Raw genomic sequence first — 21,525 nt, 5'->3', positions numbered from 1 at the left:
GGCTCGAAGTGTATCGACCTGACAGCTTCCTCCCTATGCGGAACCCATCAGTTGGAGTTGGGGGTGGTATTCCGGTCGGAACGCTTGTTGTGTGAAGCCGACTTCCGGTGCGGGCTCAATGGCGGCGGTGGAGAGAGGTTGTGAAGAGATTTAAACCAGCCGAGAATTTAATCCCGGTTTTAAATAAAGGAGCCGGAGGAGCGGTGTTGGGCAGGTCGAAGGATCGAACGGCTTCCACTCACATCGTCCCAAGCGCTCGGTGCCGGGGCTGCAGGCGCCATGGCTGGGGACAGGCCCTCGCTCACTCTCGTCTACCAGGCCGTCAAGGCGCTTTACCATGACCCGGACCCGGCCGGCAAGGAGCGCGCTTCCGTCTGGCTCGGCGAGTTCCAAAGATCGGTAAGGGAAAGGAGTCTGAGAATCGACCCCCCCAGGCTCAAACTTGGGGCGTACCAGGCCTCCTGCTCAGGGGAAGAGGCTGAGTTGGCAACGGTCCCTGGGAGAGGAGGGAAACCAGGAAATAAACATCCTTGAGCTTTGGGGAAAGCGGGCAGCCGTGAGATGGGAAAGTTTGTTAAGTTCAAAAAAAGTTTCAGATGAACGCCCAGGATTTCCGATCAAAACTGGCTTAATGGATCTAGAATGGAAACTTGTCACTAAGCAAACTGGTATCCTTGTGTTGGCGGCGCAAGTGAACCCAGCTTCATCTGAGCAACGTTTTAGTTAAATATTTATCTAAACTTTTGTTACTCAAGTGAAATGCAGGCAGCGATCCTTTCACTGTTGGAGCCAGACAAGAGGAAACAAAATAAAACACATTTCATCAGCCCTACTTTGATAACAGTAACTTAATAACAATAAATTTGTCACTCAGCTAAAGTGAAACTAATCCTTTTAGGAATAACTTTGTAAGAGGAAATGACCACAACTTTACATTGAGTGTTCTCCATTTGCTTTTTATATCTTATAAAGTTTAAATCAAGAAATGTCTTTTCCTAGGGGTGAGGGAGTCCAAAACTAGAGGAGGTAGATTTAAATTGAGTGGGGAAAGGTTTAGAAGTGATCTATGGGGTAACTTTTTCAAACAGAGGGTCGTGCGTGTGTGAATTGAGCTGCCAGAAGAAGTGATGGAAGCTGGTACAATTACAACCTTTAAAAGGCACCTGGATGGGTATATGAACAGGAAAAGTTCATAGAGATATGGACTAGATTTATTTGGGATGTCTGCTTGGCATGGACGAGCTTGACCGAAGAGTCTGTTTCCATACTGTATACCTCTATGACTTGATCAGAATTTGTAATAATCTGATAAGATGCTCAAGGAGAGAAAAATGGAGCATCATTTTAATTTAAAGAATTTAATCTGTATTTAAAACATTAAAGTGGTAAAGCAAAAATAACCCTGACACATTTTAATTATTGAACCACTGGCAAGGAAAGGACTTTAATTATTTTAAGCCAAATTCAATGCGGTCTATTTTAACTTACTTCCTACTTAGTACTACATTACAGAAAAGGTTACATTCGCAAAATCTGCATCATTTCAAAACTTAAGGATTGATTTAATCTGTTAATTTCATGTCAAACCACAGGTCCATTTTAGGAATTTTATTGTTTGTTGCTGAGCTTCATTTGCATACTGATGTAAAGGATAGAGAATAGAAAAATACATTGATTTAAACTGTTAAATCAGTTTGACTATTTCAGATCTGTCTGACTGCTTCGAAGATTTTCAATATTGCCAGTGTTTAATGTGTATGATGCAGGCAAGGCGTCAATTGCCATGTTTCTGTATGAAATGCTGGTGACCTTGCCCTTGAACTACAGCTTTCTGTATACCAACAATGATTCCTCCACTTTCCAGGAATTTTGACCCAGACACAATGAATGGACAGTGATATGTGTACAACTGTAGATTACTGTTAATGGCTAACCTCGCATTGATGGATAACATTTGTCTTGGCTGGAGAACGAGGTACTTGTTTGGTGTGATGTGGTTAACAAATTTTTAGTCTTTATCCCTGGATCAGTTTGTAGCCCCTTTTTTTGAGTTAAGTCAAAAGGTCCACTGCACATATTTCAGATTTCATTGCTGAGGCAATATGCTGTCTTGGTGATAACAACAGGCCAGGCTGCATCAGAGGAGCAGGAAATTTCATGTTTCAGGTTGGGATCCTTCTTCAGAAATGAGGAGGAGGAAGGGAGCTGGGAAATAAATAGAGAGAGGAGACAGGAAGGATGGGGCTGGGGTTGGGAAGGTAGTTGGGATGGTGATGATGAGTGCAATTAGGGACTGGCCAGTGGGATGGATGGGGCAGACAGGTGGGAGAGTGGATGGATAGGTTGTGTCGGGTTAAGGATGAGAGGTTTGGACACGGAATGAGGCTGGAGATGGGGAGGTTTTAAAACTGGTGAATTTCATGTTTAGGCCTTAGGGCTGTAGGCTCCCAAGGTGGAAAATGAGGTGTGGCTCCTCCAGTTTGTGGGTCGTGTCATTGTGACACTGGAGGAAGCTGAGGATGGACATGTCACCCTCCCCATCAGCTGTGGTGATGCTGTCTTGGAGGTTTGATATTTTGAGCCAGCTGTTAAACTGCTTGCCCCATCTGTTTTCTCAGGTGAATATAACATATCTAATTGCATTATTTTGAAGAAGACTGCTGAGGGTGGTTGTGTTCTCCTGATGCCCTAGCTAAATCACGAAAATAATTTTTGGCCTTTTCTGTTCTTGTTTGTTGCACCTTTTCTGTGAACAAATTGGTTCCTGTCTTTCCCTCCTTTACATGGTGATTACACTTCAGAGTTGTTTCATTGGTGCTGAAATACTTTTGAATTTTTCATCTCAGAACATTCTCAATGTGAATGCAAAAAAAGGTTGGCCAGCAATAATGTAAGCATTAAATATATTTGATGTCTTTTCAGTACATACAAAGTTAATTGCCATTTTAATGGTGAGCATGAGAGTCGAACATTACATTGTAAGGTGTGTAATCTGAGGGAATTCTAGGCACTTCACGTTTTAACATGGTGATTCTTTAAAGTTTGTGTTACATGTGGACAGGATGGTTAAAAAGACATTTGGCACGCTTGCCTTCACTGCTCAGTCCTTTGAGTATGGGAGTTGGGACATTGTTGTGGTTGTACAGGACATTGGCGAGGCTTCTTCTGGAATACTGTGTCTAGTTCTGGTCACCCAGTTATGGGAAGGATGTTATCAAGCTGGAGAGGGTTCAGAAAAGATTTACCAGGACGTTACATGATACAGAAGGTTTGAGTTATGAGCAAAGGCTGGATAGGCTGGGACTTTTTTCACTGGAAACAGTTGAACAGTGACCTAATAGAAGTTTGTAAAATAATGAGAGGTATAGATAGAGTTGATGGTAGTTGTCGCTTCCCTAAGATGGGGGATTTCAAGTTGAGGAGACACATTTTTAAGATGGGAGGAGAGAGGTTTAAAATAAGACAAAGGAGGGTGGTTTGCGTATGAAATGAACTTCTTGTTGGAGTGGTGGATGCAGATATAATTCCAAGTTTAAAAGACATCTGGATGGATACGTGAATAGGAAAGGTTTAGAAGGATTTGAGCCAGGAGCAGGCAGGTGGCTCTAGTTTAGTTTGGGATTATGTTCAGCATGGACTGGTTGGACTGAAGGGTCTGTTTCCATGCTGTGAGACTCTGTGACACAGTGAAGGATTTACTTTAACTTGCCTTTGCGTGGATAGATTTTGAAGTTGAGGTGTAACTTAATTTCTCTTCACTGTTTGCTTGAGAGTTATTTTTGTCATCTTAGGAAAAAAATTTTCCACATTTAAGGTGTTCAGGAATTCTGTATGCCAATAACCACCAGTGTATTATGAGTTTTCCCACATTCAGTTTTCCTGCAAGTGAAATATGTTTGAACAACGTTTAGAATATCTGTCAGGAGCATTTCTTCTAGGTTAGGTGTGAATTCTGGGTCTGAGCTGTGCATTAAAGGAAGCTCCTATGTTTGTTTTGGTGTGGGAATGCACTGTAGATGGCCCTGTCTGTGACCTTTGCATCACATGTGCTGAGTGGGCAGTGGTTTTGGGAAAGGGGTTTGGAAGGAGTTGAAGGGAGCTGGTAGACTGCTAGAGGAATTGCAAGGTTTTCTGGGCTCCTTGAAGGAGAACTGGTCCTTCTCATTAATGAGATTGTAATGTGCAAACCCCCAAGTCTTGAATATTGAGATTTTTCCAGTGATTTGCTAGGTTGTTGCCATGTTCACCATATGAATTGGAGCTGTTTGAATCGGATCTTTGAAAAGATAAGAGTTAGAATAACAAGCTTGGTCCTGTTGATACTACATCTAGTCTAGCATACCCACAATGATTTTACTGAAGTGTAACAGCCATATAAAATAACTTACTTTTGAACAATGAAGACTACTTGTCAGTCCAGTCATATCTTCTAAGAAAGACAATTCTGAACACGGCTGTTTGGATGTGAAACGCAAACCTTGTTTCTTTCTCCATAGATACTACTGGAGATTCTCCAGCACTTTGTTTTTACTTCATTGACCAATTAAACTTGTCTTATGACTGCAAAAAGCTTTTTGGTTTTGTAACAGACTTATCTGTGATACCAGGCTGATTTGAGATCATAAAGGGGACGTAATGACACGTAGAACATTTATAACAGGTTAAAATGTAAAAGCTTACTGCATAGTGATGCAACAGAGTAAAATTGATTACGTAGTGTGAAGGTGCTTTAGACTGTCTAGTTTGTGTTGCCTATGTTTCTTATCTGCCTTACCGCACATTTATAGAAACGTAGAAAATTGGAGCAGGAAGTCATTCAGCCCTTTGAGCCTGCTCTACTATTCCTCATGATCACGGCTGATCGTCCAACTCGATAGCCTAATCCTACTTTTGCCCCAATATCTTTAGCCCCATTTACCTCAGGTGATATATCTAGCCGCCTCTTGAATGCATTCAATGTTTTGGCATCACCTACTTCCTGTGGTAGTGAATTCCACAGACTTGCTAGTCATTGGTTGAAGAAACGTCTCCTCATCTTTGTCCTAAATGGCCTGACCCCTGGTTCTGGACACACCCACCATTGGGAACATCCTCCTTCCAACTCCTTCGCCTCTGCCGCATCTCCTCCTAGGGTGAGGCATTTCACTCCCGCACATCCCAGATGTCCTCGTCCCCCCCCCGGCCAACACCGCAGTGGTCGAGAACGCCCTCGACCGTGTCTCCTGCATTTCCCACACCTCATCCCTCACACCCTGCCATTGCAGTAACCGCCAAAAGAGAATCCCCTAGTCCTCAGATACCACCCTACCAACCTCCAGATACAACGCATCATCCTCCAACACTTCCGCCATCTACAGTCCGACCCCACCACCAAAGACATTTTTCCCACCCCACACTTGTCTGCCTTCTGGAGAGACCACTGTCTCCGCGACTCCCTTGTCTGCTCCACACTCCCCTCCAACCCCACCACACCTGGCACTTTCCCCTGCAACCTCAGGAAGTGCTACACCTGCCCCTACACCACCCTCACCCCCATCCCAGGCCCCCAAGATACTATCCACATCTAGCATATGTTCACCTGCACATCCGCCAATGTGGTATACTGCATCCGCTGTACACGGTGTGGCTTCCCCTAAATTGGGGAAACCAAGTGGAGGCTTGGGGACTGCTTTGCAGAACACCTAAGCTCGGTTCGCAGTAAACAACTGCACCTCCCAATCGCGAACCATTTCAACTCCCTCCCCCACCCCCCCATTCCTTAGGCGACATGCCCACCCTGGCCTCCTGCAGGGCCATAATGATGCCACCCGTAAGTTGTAGGAACAGCAACTCATATTCTGCTTGGAAACCCTGCAGCCCAATTGTATCAATATGGATTTCACCAGCTTCAAAATCTCCCCTCCCCCAACTGCATCCCAAAACCAGCTCAGCTCATCCCCGCCTGCCTAACTTGTTCTTCCTCTCACCTATCCCCTCCTCCCACCTCAGGCCGCACCTCCATTTTCTACCTACTAACCTCATCCGGCCCCCTTGACCTGTCCATCCTCCCCGGACTGACCTATCCCCTCCCTACCTTCCCACCCATGCTGTCTTCTGCACCTACCTTCTCCTGTATCCATCTTCAGTCCGCCTCCCCCTCTCTCCCTATTTATTTCAGAATCCAGTCCCCATCCGCCTTTTCTGATGAAGGGTCTAGGACCGAAATGTCAGCTTTTGTGCTCCTAAGATGCTGCTTGGCCTGCTGTGTTCATCTAGCCCCACACTTTGTTATCTTGGATTCTCCAGCATCTGCAGATCCCATTATCCCTGCATCTACACTGTCTAGTCTTGTTAGAATTTTATAAGTCTATGAGATCACCTCTCATTCATCTGAACGCCAGCAAAAATGATCCTAACCTAATCAATCTCTCCTCATGTCAGCCCTGCCATTCCTGGAATCAGCCTGGTAAACCCTTACTGCATTTTTTTTGAGAGCAAGAGCATTCTTCCTCAGAAAAGGAGACCAAAACTGCACGCACTATTCCAGGTGTGGCCTCATCAAGGCCCTGTATAACTGCAACAACACATCCCTGCCCCTGTACTGGAAACCTCTTGCGGTGAAGGCCAACATACCATTTGCCTTCTTTACCGCCTGCTGCACCTACATGATTGCCTTCAGTGACTGATGCACAAAGACACCCAGATCCCGCTGCACACTCCTCACTCCCAATTTACATCCATTCAGGTAGTAATCTGCCTTTTTGTTTTTGCTTCCAAAGTGAATAACCTCACATTTATCTGAATTCTCCTGCATGTGCCATTGATTTGCCTACTCACCCAATCTATCCAGATCATGCTGAAGGATCTCTGCGTACTTCTCACAGATCACCCTCCCACCCAACTTGGTATCATTTGCAAACTTTGAGAAAACTTTGCAAACATTTTGTTCCTCATCCAACTCATTGATGTATATTGCGAATAGCAGGGGTCCCAACACCTATCCCTGTAGCACCCCACTGGTTACTGCCTGCCAATTTGAAAAGGACCCATTAATTTCGACTCTTTTTGTTTCTCCTCTGCCAACCAGTTTTCTATCCATCTCAATACACTTACCCCAATCCCATGCAGTTTAATTTTGCACAGAAATCTTTTATGTGGGACTGTGTCAAACGCTTTCTGAAAATCCAAATATGCCACATCGACTGGATCCCCCTTGCTAACTCTACTCGATACATCTTCATAGAATTCTAACAGATTCGCCAAGCATGACTTCCTCTTCATAAATTCATGTTGACTCTGTCTGATCCTGCGACTGCTATATAAATGCTCCACTATAAAGTCCTTGATAATGCACTTGAGAATTTTCCCCACTACCATTGTTTGGCTTTCTGGTCTACAATTTCATGTTTTGTCTTTCCCTCCCTTTTTGAATATTGGAGTGACCTTAGCTGTCTTCCAATCTAGAGCCAATTCCTCAAGTACTTATGTAGATTATCAGGCCTTGGGGATTTATCTGTCTTCAATCCCATCAATTTTCACAGTACCATTTCTGTACTAATATTGATCTCCCACAATGCTTCACTCTCACTAAATCTTGCATTCTCCAATATTCCTGTTATCTGATTTGTGTTCTCTTTTGTGAAGACAGAACCAAAGTGTGTATTCAGTTACTCAGCCATTTCTTTGTACCCTATTATGCATTCCCTCGTTTCTGTCTCTAGGGGACCTACATTTGTCTTCACTAATCTCTTTTTCTTCATGAGACACTCTTAGTATCAGCCTTCATGTTCCCTGCAAGCTTACATTCGTACTGGGTTTTCTTTTCTTAATCAATCCCTTGGTTTTTCTTTGGTGAATTCTGAGCTGCTACCAATCTTCCGACTTATTATTTTTCTTGGCTAATCTGTATACTTCTTCCTTGGATCAGATTCTATCTCTAATTTCCCTTGTAAGGCATGGATTGGCTCTCTTATCCATTTTGCTTTTGTTCCAGAAAGGCATAGAGTTATTGCAGTTTCTGTATACTTTCCTTGAATGTTTGCCATTGCCTGTCCACTGTCATCCCTTTAAGTAACTGTCCTCAATCTATCGACCAAATCACACCTTGTATCTTCCTTTATTCAGATTCAACACCCTTGGTTTAAAAACAACTGCCTCATTCTCCATCTTGATGAAAAAAATTCTATTGTGTTATGGTCACTCACTCCTAAGGGGTCTCTCACAGCTAGGTTGACAGTGATTCTCTTCTCATTACACAGTACCCTGTCTAAGATGGCCTGCTGACTAATTGGTTTCTTCACATATTGGTCAAGAAAACCATCCCGCATGCACTCCAGGAATTCCTCTTCTATGCCATTATGGCTAATTTGATTTGCCCAGTCTGTATGCAGATTACAATCACTTATGATCACCGATATTGCCTTATCTCATGCATTTCTAATTTCCTGTTTAATACCATTCCCAAGACCACCACCAGGCCTGTATATGATACTCACTAATATTTTTTGCACTTTGATATTTCTCAGCTCTACCCATACAGACTCCGCATTATCAGAACTATATCCTTTCTTACTGTTGTGTTATTTTCCTCTTTAACCAGCAATGCCACTCCACCACCTTTTCCTTTATTCCCTCCTTCCTAAATCCTGAATACCCTGGGATATTCAGTTCCCATCCCTGGTCACCCTGCAGCCATGTCTCTGTAATCCCAATTATATCACTACCTGTTTACATCTAAAGTTTCTAAGGTGATTTGTAGCTTGGGTTGTGATTTGAGGTTGTAACCAACAATCACCCCAACACCCATAAAAGGAGCTGCATCAGGACATTATTCAAATGAACTACAGCACGCTGCAACAACCCAGAATTACACAAAGCAGAACAGGAGCACTTATACGGAGTTTTTAAAAGGAATGGATACCCAAAAAGCACAATCTGCCGTTACCTCCACAACAGACTGCAACAAGAAGACACAACATGGCCAGGCATACTCGTCACCTTACCTTACATCAGGGACATAATGGAGATGGCCACAAGACTACTCGACACCTTGGGTATAAGGAGAACACACAAACCAATGACTCCCCGTGACAGCTACTGATGAATGTAAAGGATCCCATACCCACAACCAATAAAACTAACATAATATACAAAATACCATGCAAGGGCAGCACAGTGGCTCAGTGGTTAGCACTGCTGCCTTACAATGCCAGGGACCTGGGTTCGATTCCACTCTTGGGCGATTTTCCATGTGGAGTTTGCACATTCTCCGTGTGTCTGTGTGGGCTTCCTCCATGCGCTGCAGTTTCCTCCCACAGTCCAAAGATGTGCAGGTTAGGTGGATTGACCACACTAAATTGCCTGTATTGTTCAGGGATATGTAGCATAAGTGGGTTATATGCTGATGGGTCTGCGTGGGATGCCCTGAGGTTTGATGTGGACTTTTCTGGCCAAAGGGCCTCTTTTCACACTGTAAGGATTCTATCATTTTATGGCTGTGAGAAACACTACCTCGGCCAAACTGAAAGAAAACTGACAATAAAGGTACATGAACACCAACTAGCCACTAAGAGACATAACCAATTCTGACTGGCCTCAATACAAACAGACAAAGAGGGCACAAATTCGACTGGGACAACACATCCATAATAACACAAGCCAAACAGAGACATGCTCGGGAATTCCTGGAGGCCTGGCATTCCAACTATCAACCAACACATTGAACTAGACCTGATATACAAACTGCTGAAAAACAACTGGAAATGATGCCAACCACGGCAGCAAACCAAGGTGTACAAATAACAAGCAGGACAGAATGCCAACACTTCATCGAAGGTGCACTGATGATGTTACCTAGTAGGGTGACAAAACGTCTACAATCAAACACATCAGAGTGGTAGCAAGTTTACAACCCATTTACGTCTATCTGCGCAATTAGTTCATCCACTTTATTTCAGATTCTCTGCACATTAAGGCACAAAGCCTTTAAGTTTGTCTTTTTAACATCGTTTGCCACACTTTTATTTTTCTCAATAGCCCTGTTTGAATTTTGTCAGTGGTTTCTCTGCCTATCCCTTCTTATCCACTTTTCTACCTTGTGTTTTTGCCGTTGCTTCTTCCTTCTCTGACCCCTTACATAGGTTGCCATCCCCATGGCATATTAATTTAAACTCTCGCCAACCTAGCAAATACCAACCTGCTCTAGCAAATACTCCCCCTAGGACATCAGTCCCAGTCCAACCAGGTGAAACCTGTCCAATTTGTACAGGTTCCACCACCCCCCGAACAGGTCCCAGTCCTCCAGGAATCTGAAATCCTCCCCTGACACCATCTTTTCAGCCACATATCTATCTGATATATCCTGTCATTTTTACTCTGACTAGCAGAAGGCACCAGTAGTAATCCTGAGATCACTACCTTGGAGGTCCAATTTCTTAACTTTCTTCCTAGCTTCCCAGTATTCTGCTTTTAGGACATCATCCCTTTTTTTAACCTATGTTGTTTGTACCGATATGTACCATGACCATTGGTTGTACACTCTCTCCTCTCCAAAATGTCTTGTACCCGCTCCAAGACATCCTTGACCCTCAGACCGGGAGGCCACATACTATCCTAGAGTATTTCATTACTGCATGTGGTTGAGACAGTAGAGAGAACTTTACCCATTCTGATTCATGTTGTCCCTGCTATGGGAGTGTTTGATGGTATAGCACAGTGCAAATTTTGTGTGACTCATTATGTAACAATCTATGTTTTATAGCAGGATAATGCAAAATGGATTGCTGGGCTATATATTGCATAATGTAGAATGGTTAGGTAGGTGGGAGGACTGATTGTGTGTAGTTATTGGGCAAGGAAGTCTAAATGTTTTCTATGCATCTAATTCGATTCTAAATTGGCATTAAACCTGCAGTTTAAACTCTACAGTTACCAGCCTTAAACAAGGTTTTAATAAGGCTTCCAGCTCAATTGAGAACTACCTGTAACTGGATTCGCATTAAGTTAATCAGCTAGGCCTTTCATAGTTGGCTGGATTTATATGTTACTTGTGAGACTTGGCACTTGATGAATTTACAATAGAGTATGGAAGTTAAGGGCACGAAGGGAAAGAAATGTTCTTTGCTTTTCTTAAACTTTTACTGCCTCAAAATCAATTTTGTTTTCTGTTACAGCAAGAAAAGCTAGTTATTTGACTAGCATCTGGTAAGAGACTAAAGTTTATTCTATTCCGATGGCTCCAAAGGACAGCCATAGTGGACTCGAAATGTTAACTTAGTTTTTCACTTCACAAATGCTGCCAGACCTTCTGAGTATCCCCAGCACTTTGTTTTTAGGTGTAAAGTGTGTTGTATGGATGATGGGAGCGTTGTGATGAGTGTGTGTTCCATGATTGGGAGAGTATGGGGTATAGATTGTGAGGAAGAATAGTGTGTTGAAGGGGAGGGTTTGGGTTTAGGGAGTGTGAGGTAATGTATTTTGGCATATGGAGGGTGTGATCTATGGTTGGGGAAGATGTCAGATTACAGTATAATGTGACATCGGCGTATGTGTTCATTCTGTCATTCTCTTGTCTGCTTTTTTAAAAGTAAATTGGAGCTCATTCCAAGGGGCCTTGTTAAATTGATTAATCATTAAGCATTGTTCCTAATTGTGTACCTCTTCTTCAGTATCACTTTGAGCTATATGACTCCCTGTCCGCAGCTTTAGACTCTTACTGTTGTATCGGAGTGACAGGCAAGATTTTGAAGATTGATGGTGGTGTGGAATAGAAAATGGGCTCTAGGTGTGAAGAAAACTAAGCAATGAATCATTTGGTATTCAAGGGACTTGTATGTAACAGAATTTTGTAGTCTGTCTGAAAATTGAAATTAACAGGTGAAGCTGTCAAAATAGATTGATCCAATGCATTATGCTGGAATGTTGAGTACCACTGTGATTCGATTCATTTCATTTTGACATTTCCTCCCACTTTCATTTTCTTTCCTTGTTTGAAGAGTCTGGCTGACCCTCTTCCCCAGAGACACAATCAATGCGGGGATTTAGGTTGTTGACAGGATACAAAATGAAAAAGGCACTTTATTGACTCACAGTGCCAATCTCTCCATTTTATTGTATGACTTGGGGTGAATTGAAAGACTAATAAAATAGAGGCTGTTAGTTAGATTTTAACTCTAATGGCAGCTATAAAATCTATTGATTGTCAACCCTGTATGCTGTATAGAGTCTGCTTGCTGCACAAGGTACAGTAATTATGGAAGGAATGGTGACGTGAGAAATATGTAATAAGTAATCAGGATCTGGATCGTATTGCCTGAGTGTGTGGTCAAGGCACATTCGGTTTTGAGTTTCCAAAGAGAATTGGGTCATTGTCTGAAGAGAGAGAATTTGTAGGACTGCAGGGGAAAAGCCGGAAATGACTTGCCTTGTAGAGAACCAGACACGATATACCAGATGGTAGCAATCTGTGTTGGAACTTTTCTACAATTTTAAATATAATCATCACACCAGCTGTGTAGCATGAACAGGTTTGCGGTTGTGGTGAGGACTGTCTTGCCCAGCTGTTTGCACCCACTTTTGGAAAAATAATTACAATGTCAAATATCTGAACTGGTGAAATCACGATTTTTTTTTAAACTGATGATTGAGTAATACAGCTAAGCCAACCTAAAAGGCTGTAACATTTTGATTTCAGAAATTTTGAAGTCTGCTGGCTTAAGTAGTTGTAATGTATTTTCTTTCAGATTGCTTTGGTTTGTCCCTGCATTCAGTGACTGTCTTTTTTGAGCCAAAACAGGATAATTCCATTGTCTCAACAATGCAATAATATTCTGAACAGGAGACTTTATCCTAACTTTCATTAACCACAGCATGACATGGTACCTGAACCCCTGGATATCCTTCATAAATATCAGTATTCTGCCTATAATTGAGTTCTGACCTGTTGTTTGAAGGGTTACCATCTGCTCCCTTAGTGGTAGATGATCTCTTTTGCTTTTTCCAATCCACAGGGATGCTTCCTCATTCCAGCACGCTTTTAAAGGATATCAACAAATGCACATCTGCCAATGTGGTATACTGCATCCATTGTACCTGGCGTGGCTCCCTCTACATTGGGGAAACCAAGCGGAGGCTTGGGGACCGCTTTGCAGAACACCTCCGCTCGGTTCGCGATAACAACTGCACCTCCCAGTCACAAACCATTTCCACTCCCCCTCCCATTCTTTAGATGACATGCCCATCATGGGCCTCCTGCACTGCCACAATGATGCCACCCAAAAGTTGCAGGAACAGCAACTCATATTCCGCTTGGGAACCCTGCAGCCCAATGGTATCAATATGGACTTCACCAGCTTCAAAATCTCCCCTTCCCCCACCGCATCCCAAAACCAGCCCAGCTCGTCCCCTCCACCCACTGCATCCTAAAACCAGTCCAGCCTGTCTCTGCCTCCCTAACCTGTTCTTCCTCTCACCCATCCCTTCCTCCCACCCCAAGCCGCACCTCCATCTCCTACCTACTAACCTCATCCCACCTCCTTGACCTGTCCGTCTTCCCTGGACTGTCCTATACCCTCCCTACCTCCCCACCTATACTCTCCTCTCCACCTATCTTCTTTTCTATCCATCTTCGGTCCGCCTCTCCCTCTCTCCCTATTTATTCCAGAACCCTCACCCCATCCCCCTCTCTGATGAAGGGTCTAGGCCCGAAACGTCAGCTTCTGTGCTCCCGAGATGCTGCTGGGCCTGCTGTGTTCATCCAGCCTCACATTTTATTATCTTGGATTCTCCAGCATCTGCAGTTCCCATTATCACTCAACAAATGGGTTTGTGGTTCTGTTAATCAGTTCTACCAATTTGCTTTCGATTTTTTTTGGAGTGTTGCAAACATTACATCTTCAGAAGTTTAACAAGATATTCCAGAGGAGAAGCTAATTTAAAATAGATAATTTCTCCCTTTTGATTTTACAGATGTCTCCTGTTTTGTCCCTGTAAAGTCAGAATTTTAAAGTATATATTTTTAGGAAGAAAATGGTACTGACAGCATGGGTGACATTTACTTCAAGTTGCTCTGGGTGTAGTAAAAGACAACTGAATAATATGAGGGGGGAGCACGGGTGGTGGAGTCCAGTTGGTCAGGAAAGCAGGTTTCATTACCAAAAAGTCTTTTTGCTGATTAATTCATTTTTATAACTTGTGATTTGAATTCCTCATTGCTTGTCTCTTAGGCACAGTGATCACCAGTTTACCTAAAACCTCTGTTTTGTTTTGTAACTGTTTCGGTTCCATTAGCCTAATGTCCTTTGTAATGTTCCTTTGTGACATTAATGTTTCATTACGCTATGTGCAAAAATCTGTTCACCGTGTTATTTGCCTGCAGCTCCGATATTACAAGTTTGTTGTTTTAGATTGCTCCTTCTGACATAGTACCATTTAGAGTAAGCCTCCTGTATTTAGCCCAAGGTGTAATTCAGCATTCTCCTTTTGAAGGTGCCTTTACAGTTTACTATACCAATTGTCCTTCTAGTCTTAGAGATTGTATGATTGTTTTGCGTACCATTCTGATTCTCAGATTATCATGAATTTAGCTGAATGTATTACAAGTTTATGCCATTGCAGGGTCCTAAATGGAATAGAGGCTTCTCTTTGTTTTGCTAATCTCACAGTACAGTTGAAGTTAGTTGTTTGTCCTGCCTATTCTTACTACTTCTCCATTCTATTTTGGGGGAAAATGGAGATGGCTTAGTTGGAAGAATTGAGTGCTGGGAGCTATTGATTCCAACAAAATAAAAGATTGAAGTTATCCTGTAAACCCCAAATGTCTGCAGGTGGCCATCTTCATCTCAGTTCCTGGGAGATCTTGGGAGCATTGTCATCCAACCCAACATACTGATCCAGCTCCTGAACATTTGACTTGGGAACCTCTTCCACTCAGCATGCTAAATTATCAACTGAATATTTACTGATGGCAGTGCAGGTCCTTTACATTATCTGAACTGTTTGCTCTTGGCCAGCATGCATTCTTGCTCTGGCGGTACGGTATTTTGAGTCTAACGTAGCTGCATCCTGTGTTGAATTCAAGCACCTTCCCGATAAGGGGAAGAGGGAAGTGGCTAAAGGGAAGTGAGGAAACATTTGAGAAAGATGTTTGAACATTAGCCGTTAGCTCCAGGAATTTGTGCAAGGAGAATGAAGTTATTTCATAGGGCCATAAGCCACATCCTTTCTGTACAATATTAGCTTCCACTTATCTTCAGTTCAGTCAAAACATAAGGCTGTCTAGTCCATGTTTTGGATTTCAGTGAAATTATGGCTGGTTGGTAGGCTTTCATTTCTTTTGTTTAATAAACTTGCAATCTCAGATTTAAAATTGACATGGCATCAAATGCGGTTTGTGACAGTGAGTTCCAGACCTCTACCCTTTGTGTACAAGTATTTCTAAATTTCACTTCTGAGTGGTCTGTCTGTAATTTTGGAATAAGCGTTCCCTTGCTCTAGATTTCTCAACCATTGGAAGTTGTTTGTCTGTTCTCATTACCCCAGCAGTCCCTCTAAATATCATGAAAATTTTATCAAAATAGTCCCATAATGTTTGAAATTACAGGAAGGATCAACCATGATCTTTGTACCACTGTGGTCTCAGAATAATTCTGCAGCACTGATTTTTTTTAAATGAAGAAATTTAACGCAAAAAAAACCTTTCACAACCTGTGGGCATGGCAGCATTCAGGCTCCTGTGCCCGGAATTATCCTCTTTGTTCGCTTTTTTTCTTTTACCCCTTCTTCGTTTCTCAGTTTTATTTAGTTTTCACTCAGATTTACCTGATAAAGAGAGTTCTTTGGCAGTAAGGTGGGTTTGATGGCCTTGTGAGTGGCGGTGGCTTCTTTAGAGGCAGCATGACTATAGTGTCGGTTGATCTGTGATGCCTCAATTGGAACTCTCCCTTCTGTGTGAATTGGGCCCCTGGCAGTGGCATGGCATGTGCTGGTGCAGCCCGGAGCGGGACTCTGGTGGCAGCATGGTGTGGGGTGGTATTCCCTGGGGCAGGACTGTAGTAGCAGAGAAGGAAAAGTTGGACTCTCTTTGAGTTATCTATCTTTTTATATTAAATTAATGTGAATGGTGCCATGCATGGCAATGGTACACACTCTTCACTGTGTTTTGAATACTGTATACATGGCAATAAATAAATGAATGGTAAAATGGACATTCCAGAAGCCTTTGCACCAATGCAGTATTATTTGAAGTGTGTAACTGAAGTGGTGTTGCAAACCTGGCAACCAATGTTTGCACAATAAGGTCTCATAAACAATATTGTGATCAAGGTTGCATAATCTGGTTTTATTTGATGTTGAGGGTTGTACATTAAGTAGGGCATTTTCCCCGGTGCCCTAGCCATTTTGAAGTACATCGCCCAAGAAGGCAAATAGGACCTCCAATTAATTTTGCATTTGCAAGCCCCTCTCAGCACAGCCTGTGTTTGTTACAGGATCAAGAATGTTAGCCTCAGTTCAGATTTCTAGATTTTTGGAAATGCTGTTTCACACATATTAAATAGCTTGTGGGAGGAATTCCCAGATAAGGTCATGGAGGTAAAAGCATAGTACCATTTAAGGAGCAAGTAGACTCATTATTCTAGATGGATCAGCTTTGTTACAACACAATGTGCCCCCCTATCCATTTTTAAAGGAGTGCTTTGGTCGCTGGAGAGTGAACTAGTTGTCCATGACTAGTGGGGCATTCCAAATACCACAATATGTAAGCAGTAGTTTCCTAACAAGTTAGAAATTTACACAGTACAGTCATATGCATATCAGGGAAGGTTGATTTTCTTTGCCATTATTGAGCTGTCTTGGGAAAGTAGTCAGTAAAAGAGTTAGTCAAGGCATTTCCTTTGGAGTGAGATGATCAGTCCATCAGGCTGTTGATTGAGACTGAAAGACAGCCTTGTGCTGAAACCTTGATTGTGTACAAAAGATAATGCTTTGTATGTGGTGCATATTTGGCTATTCTCCCAATGGTTCTACCTTCATGGATAGCACATTCATTTGTATTTTGCATAAATAAATGCCACATAATGTCATATTTTGATATCAGCCAGCAAGATTGTACTTGGAATGTTTTAAATTGCAAAAAAATTTCCTTAAGTGATTGGCTGTGAAAATAGAGCTCTGCACATGAATTCAGTATATTTTATTGTAAATGTTTGGTGCCTTGTAGTTGGGATAGAATAGTTGTTGTCCAGAAACTTATTTACACCCTGAAACTAAAATTGCAGTGAAGGATCCTAGCTGAATTGTGAATTTTAGATGCGTGTACAACATGATATTTATCTCTCTATACCTTCTTTCCCCCTCCCCCTCCCCTCCACCCCCCCCCATTGAACCCCATCCCACACACTATCTCCAACCTACTCATTTACTCAGATGTATGCCTGGGAGATTGCAGATCAGTTGCTGCAGTTACAACAAGAAGTGGAGCTGTGCTATTTTGCAGCACAGACAATGAAGATGAAAATTCAGACATCATTTAATGAACTTCCACCTGAAACACATGCATCTCTGCGAGACTCGCTGCTCACTCACATTCAGAATTTGAAGGATGTGTCTCCTGTGATTGTTACGCAGGTAAGCTCCTCACTTAAGGTGAAGTAAGAAAATTTCTCTGCAACTTTTACGTTGAGTCCTCTTTTGTATAAGTGTTAATGGGGGCGATACTCAACAGGGTTCATGGCTGTTGCCATATTTCAAGAGCTGATGATTGCTTTTGTTCCTTGCTTGTCTGAAGATCCTGACTGATGTAAGATTGCACTTTCCTCCTCCGCCTATCCACTTATTCTATGTCAGCCTTGGCTTTGTTTATGTTAAGGCCTTGTCTGTTGATACCCACGTGAGCCCTATGCACTGCTTAAATTTGTGAATGTGTATGAAAATGAGTTGGCTTTAAACTTGGGGCAGTTCTGTCGATGGCAGTGGAGGGTGGTGATGGGGAAAGAAGGGACCACTCTACTCACCTTCGGCCCTCGTTGCCTGGCCTCCCCTAAACAAGTTTAAAGATAAACCTGTTTAAATGCATTCGTGCAATTATAGATGGTGCCTGCATTTGGTGTCAACAGACGTAACCAAAGTACAAACAGGCGGGATTAATGATTGATTAACTGTTTTGAGCACATGGATCCCAGATTGAAACTGATAAGAAATATTATCCTGCTTGTGGCATTCACTTTTAGCTGCTCCTCTTCACCCCCACCTACTATTGCACATAATCACATTTTAAGTTAAATTTTGCAAGATTCATTTGAAGATTTGAGGGTTTTTTTTGCAGTGCCGTTTTAAGTGGCTGGCATCTTTTCTTAATTTGGTTCAATTTGTTTTGTATAATTGAAAGGAGTGTCAAAAGGGACTGCTGGAACAAAGATGCTTGTTGCTCGGAAACAGATATGTAATGCTGAATTCTGTGAATATTTCTGCAATTAGGAGAAGCATCATACTTCATTTTTCTTACATCTTGCAACCAGCTGAAGAGCACTCTGTGATGAGTAGGTGACCTGAATGGGGTTTTCCAAAGATGTGATGTTCTACTGGGAATGGAACCAAGGTCGCAAACCATATTACGATGCTCCAGAACTACTTAGAGTTTCAATTAAGAATCATCAGATTCGACTGTACATTTCACAGGGGCCATAATGTACAAATTCCATAACAGTGCTGTATACAGAAGTAAAAAATTCTGTTGTAACTTGAACAAAACGGTGAAGTACTGCAGATGCTGTATTTCCATTGTATCTCATCACAGTTTGAGTCATTTCAATAAGGAACCTCAGTCCTTACTCAATTTCCTTCAGCAAACACCAATAAAATTTTGCAAAGCTCTGTATATTTCAACAGTAAAAGCAAGTTACTTCATGCAGAAAGCTATTCTGTACAATCATTTGGAGAAACCCTTAGTTTGATTTTGAATTGTGCTGTCAACTGCTTTCCATCATTCTGGGCTTGGCCCTTTTGGTTGACTTTACAGTTGGTTTGAGCTGCAGACTGTGATCTGTATCAGGATTATCAGCAGTGATGGTGGAAATTTTGCCACTCCCTTAATGTTTTTCTTCTACAGAATTGCAGCATTAATGAGTTTTTAATAGAGGTTATAATTTCTGAAACACCATATCTTTCTCTCTCCTCTTTAGCTGGCACTGGCAATTGCAGATCTTGCCTTGCAAATGGCCTCATGGAAAGGATGTGTGCAAATGCTAACTGAAAAGTAAGTGTCTATAGGTTTGGGGCATATTACTATAAATGCACAAGATCTGCCTCACTCCTCTGTGCCACTGAGCCAAAGACAATCCTTCTGTTTCTCACATTTTCACCCCACAAGCCCAGAGCACTTCACTGGGAAGGTTGGTGATATGTGGTAACCAGTTTCTGCATTTTGCCTTCCATCTCAGTACTTCCTGCCCTGTGTTTTTCCAGGACTTTGTGCATGAAGAGAATAAGCCACTCATAAGACACTTATTTGAGATGACATGATTGACTGACAGAAAGCAGAGGATCAAAATAAATAGGTCCTTCTCTGGATAGCGAACTTTAACGAGTGGAGTGCTGCAGGGTTCAGTTTTCGGACCGTAACTATTTATTACTTGTACAAATGATCTGCAAACAGGGAAAATTGTTATTTAAATGGGTATCAGATTCAAAGTGCAGAGGGATCTGGGTGTCCTTGTGCATGTATTGCAGAAAGTGTGTATGCAGGTGCAGCATATAATAAAGACCTATAGAGTCTTGGCATTTATTTCAAAAGGTCAGGATTATCAAAGTTAGGAACTGTTGTTTGAATTATATGAGGCATTGGTGAGACCACACCTGGGGTATTGAGTTCCAGTTTTGGTCATCTTCCTTGAGGAAGGATGTGGTAGCACTGGAGGTAGTTCACAGGATTGATTCAGGGATGAAAAGGCTTGACGTATGAGGAATGGTTGAACAGCTTGGGCTTGTACTCGCTGCAGTTGAGAAGAATGAGGAGGATTGGATTGAGATATATTAAAGGCGATTAATAAGATGGATGCTGAACAGATGCTCCCCTTTGTAAGACAGTCTAGAACAAGAGATCATAGATATGGGGTGAGATCATGCTAAATAGTGGGGTGGACTTGAAGGGCTGAATTGCCTACACCAGCTAATAATTCCTATGTTCCAATGAAGCATGCATTTTGTCAGTATGAGATCAACCTAGCAAAATTTGCAATATTTTCATGCTGATAATTTTGGAGAAATATGCTTTTAATCGTTTATGTTTAGGTCTCAAATTTCATACAGAAGGTAAAAAATTAAATGTTGGTCAAGTTATCATGTCTCATTTGATGCTACCATGTGGTTGTCTGTACACTTGGGCAATTTGGCTGACTCTGTCTGCCTTAAACTTGTGTATACCAATGACCCATAATGCATTCAATTTCAGGTATAGCAATGACCCGTCATCACTTTCTTTCCTGTTGGAAATCCTGACCGTGCTTCCAGAGGAGGTTCATAGTCGCTCTCTTCGAATAGGAGCCAACCGCCGCACTGAAATAATCGAAGATTTGGCATACTCCTCGAGCACAGTGGTATCACTGCTGGTATGTATACAATGTTAATACCGGGTAGGGAAGAAATGGTTAGATGGAGTGCACCTTCATTTTCATCCTCTAACGATTTCTTCTCACCTGGTATCTCGTCATGTGAAGCAGGGATACATACTCAACTATAATGGGGTTGGGGGTATTTTGGGAAATGGAAAAGCAAATCAGAACCAAGCCTTATCCTGACTTCCAATTCCTTCACCTTCCTTGACCTGGCCAGTAAGGTTAGTTGCACTAAACCACCTGACATGCTGTTTAAGATCAACTAACAAAATCGTGGGGCTATTTCATCTGTGGGTTTCAACCAGCAAGGTAAAGTTCTTAGTTTAGTTTCTATGCACTATCTGATCTGTCAACAATTAACCTCTGTCACCTTAGTGGGTTCTCCTGATCTGGTAGAAAAGTAAGCTTCAAAGAAAATCTGTTCTAAAAATAGCAGTTTAAATGTTCTCCTTCGCAATAATTCTCTATCTTTGTCATTTCTTTTCATGTGTTCATGTTCTTCCTTACTGAGCAAAGCGTCTGTTTCTAACTTTGCTCTGTGGTGTTTAGAATCTGCTGTGTTATGGTTTGATTAGGGCAGCGCACATGATATGTTCTTGTTGTGCCTGTGTGAAATGGTATATTCTGTTGAAATGTGGGAAAAGAGAGTTCATGCCACTGTTGTAGGGTCATAACGAGCAGAGGACCTTGTGCTGTCCAAGCTTGGGGCTGCCCACCTAGGCACAAAGAAAATCTGCCTGTAGCCTTTTGAAGATTACAGCGTGAGGGGTCGAGTGTTCGACAAGCTCAGGGAGCATGGAGATAGCAAAGTGTAGAGCTGGATGAACAAAACAGGCCAAGCAGCATCTAAGGAGCACTCTAGCTCCACACTTTGTTATCTCGGATTCTCCAGCATCTGCAGTTCCCATTATCTCAGGGGGAATGGAAACGTCTTGTGGAG

General features: G+C 42.3%; 1 protein-coding gene across 1 annotated transcript in view; it reads left to right on the top strand.

Annotated features, from left to right (window-relative positions):
• The first annotated feature begins 84 nt into the window (after positions 1 to 84).
• The window catches only part of tnpo3 (transportin 3), an 84,406-nt gene continuing 62,965 nt past the window's right edge, over positions 85 to 21,525 (top strand). Inside the window, exons 1-4 of the mRNA XM_048554022.2 lie at positions 85 to 399; positions 17,401 to 17,601; positions 19,155 to 19,228; positions 20,423 to 20,579. Of these exons, the coding sequence (XP_048409979.1) occupies positions 280 to 399; positions 17,401 to 17,601; positions 19,155 to 19,228; positions 20,423 to 20,579 (552 nt within the window). The 5' untranslated portion in view covers positions 85 to 279. The remainder of the gene's footprint in view (positions 400 to 17,400; positions 17,602 to 19,154; positions 19,229 to 20,422; positions 20,580 to 21,525) is intronic.

The sequence above is a fragment of the Stegostoma tigrinum genome, chromosome 25, assembly GCF_030684315.1.
Source record: "Stegostoma tigrinum isolate sSteTig4 chromosome 25, sSteTig4.hap1, whole genome shotgun sequence".
In the NCBI taxonomy this organism is placed as follows: Eukaryota; Metazoa; Chordata; class Chondrichthyes; order Orectolobiformes; family Stegostomatidae; genus Stegostoma; species Stegostoma tigrinum.
Note: the sequence above shows the minus strand (reverse complement) of the source record. Positions and strands in the feature narration are given on the sequence as shown.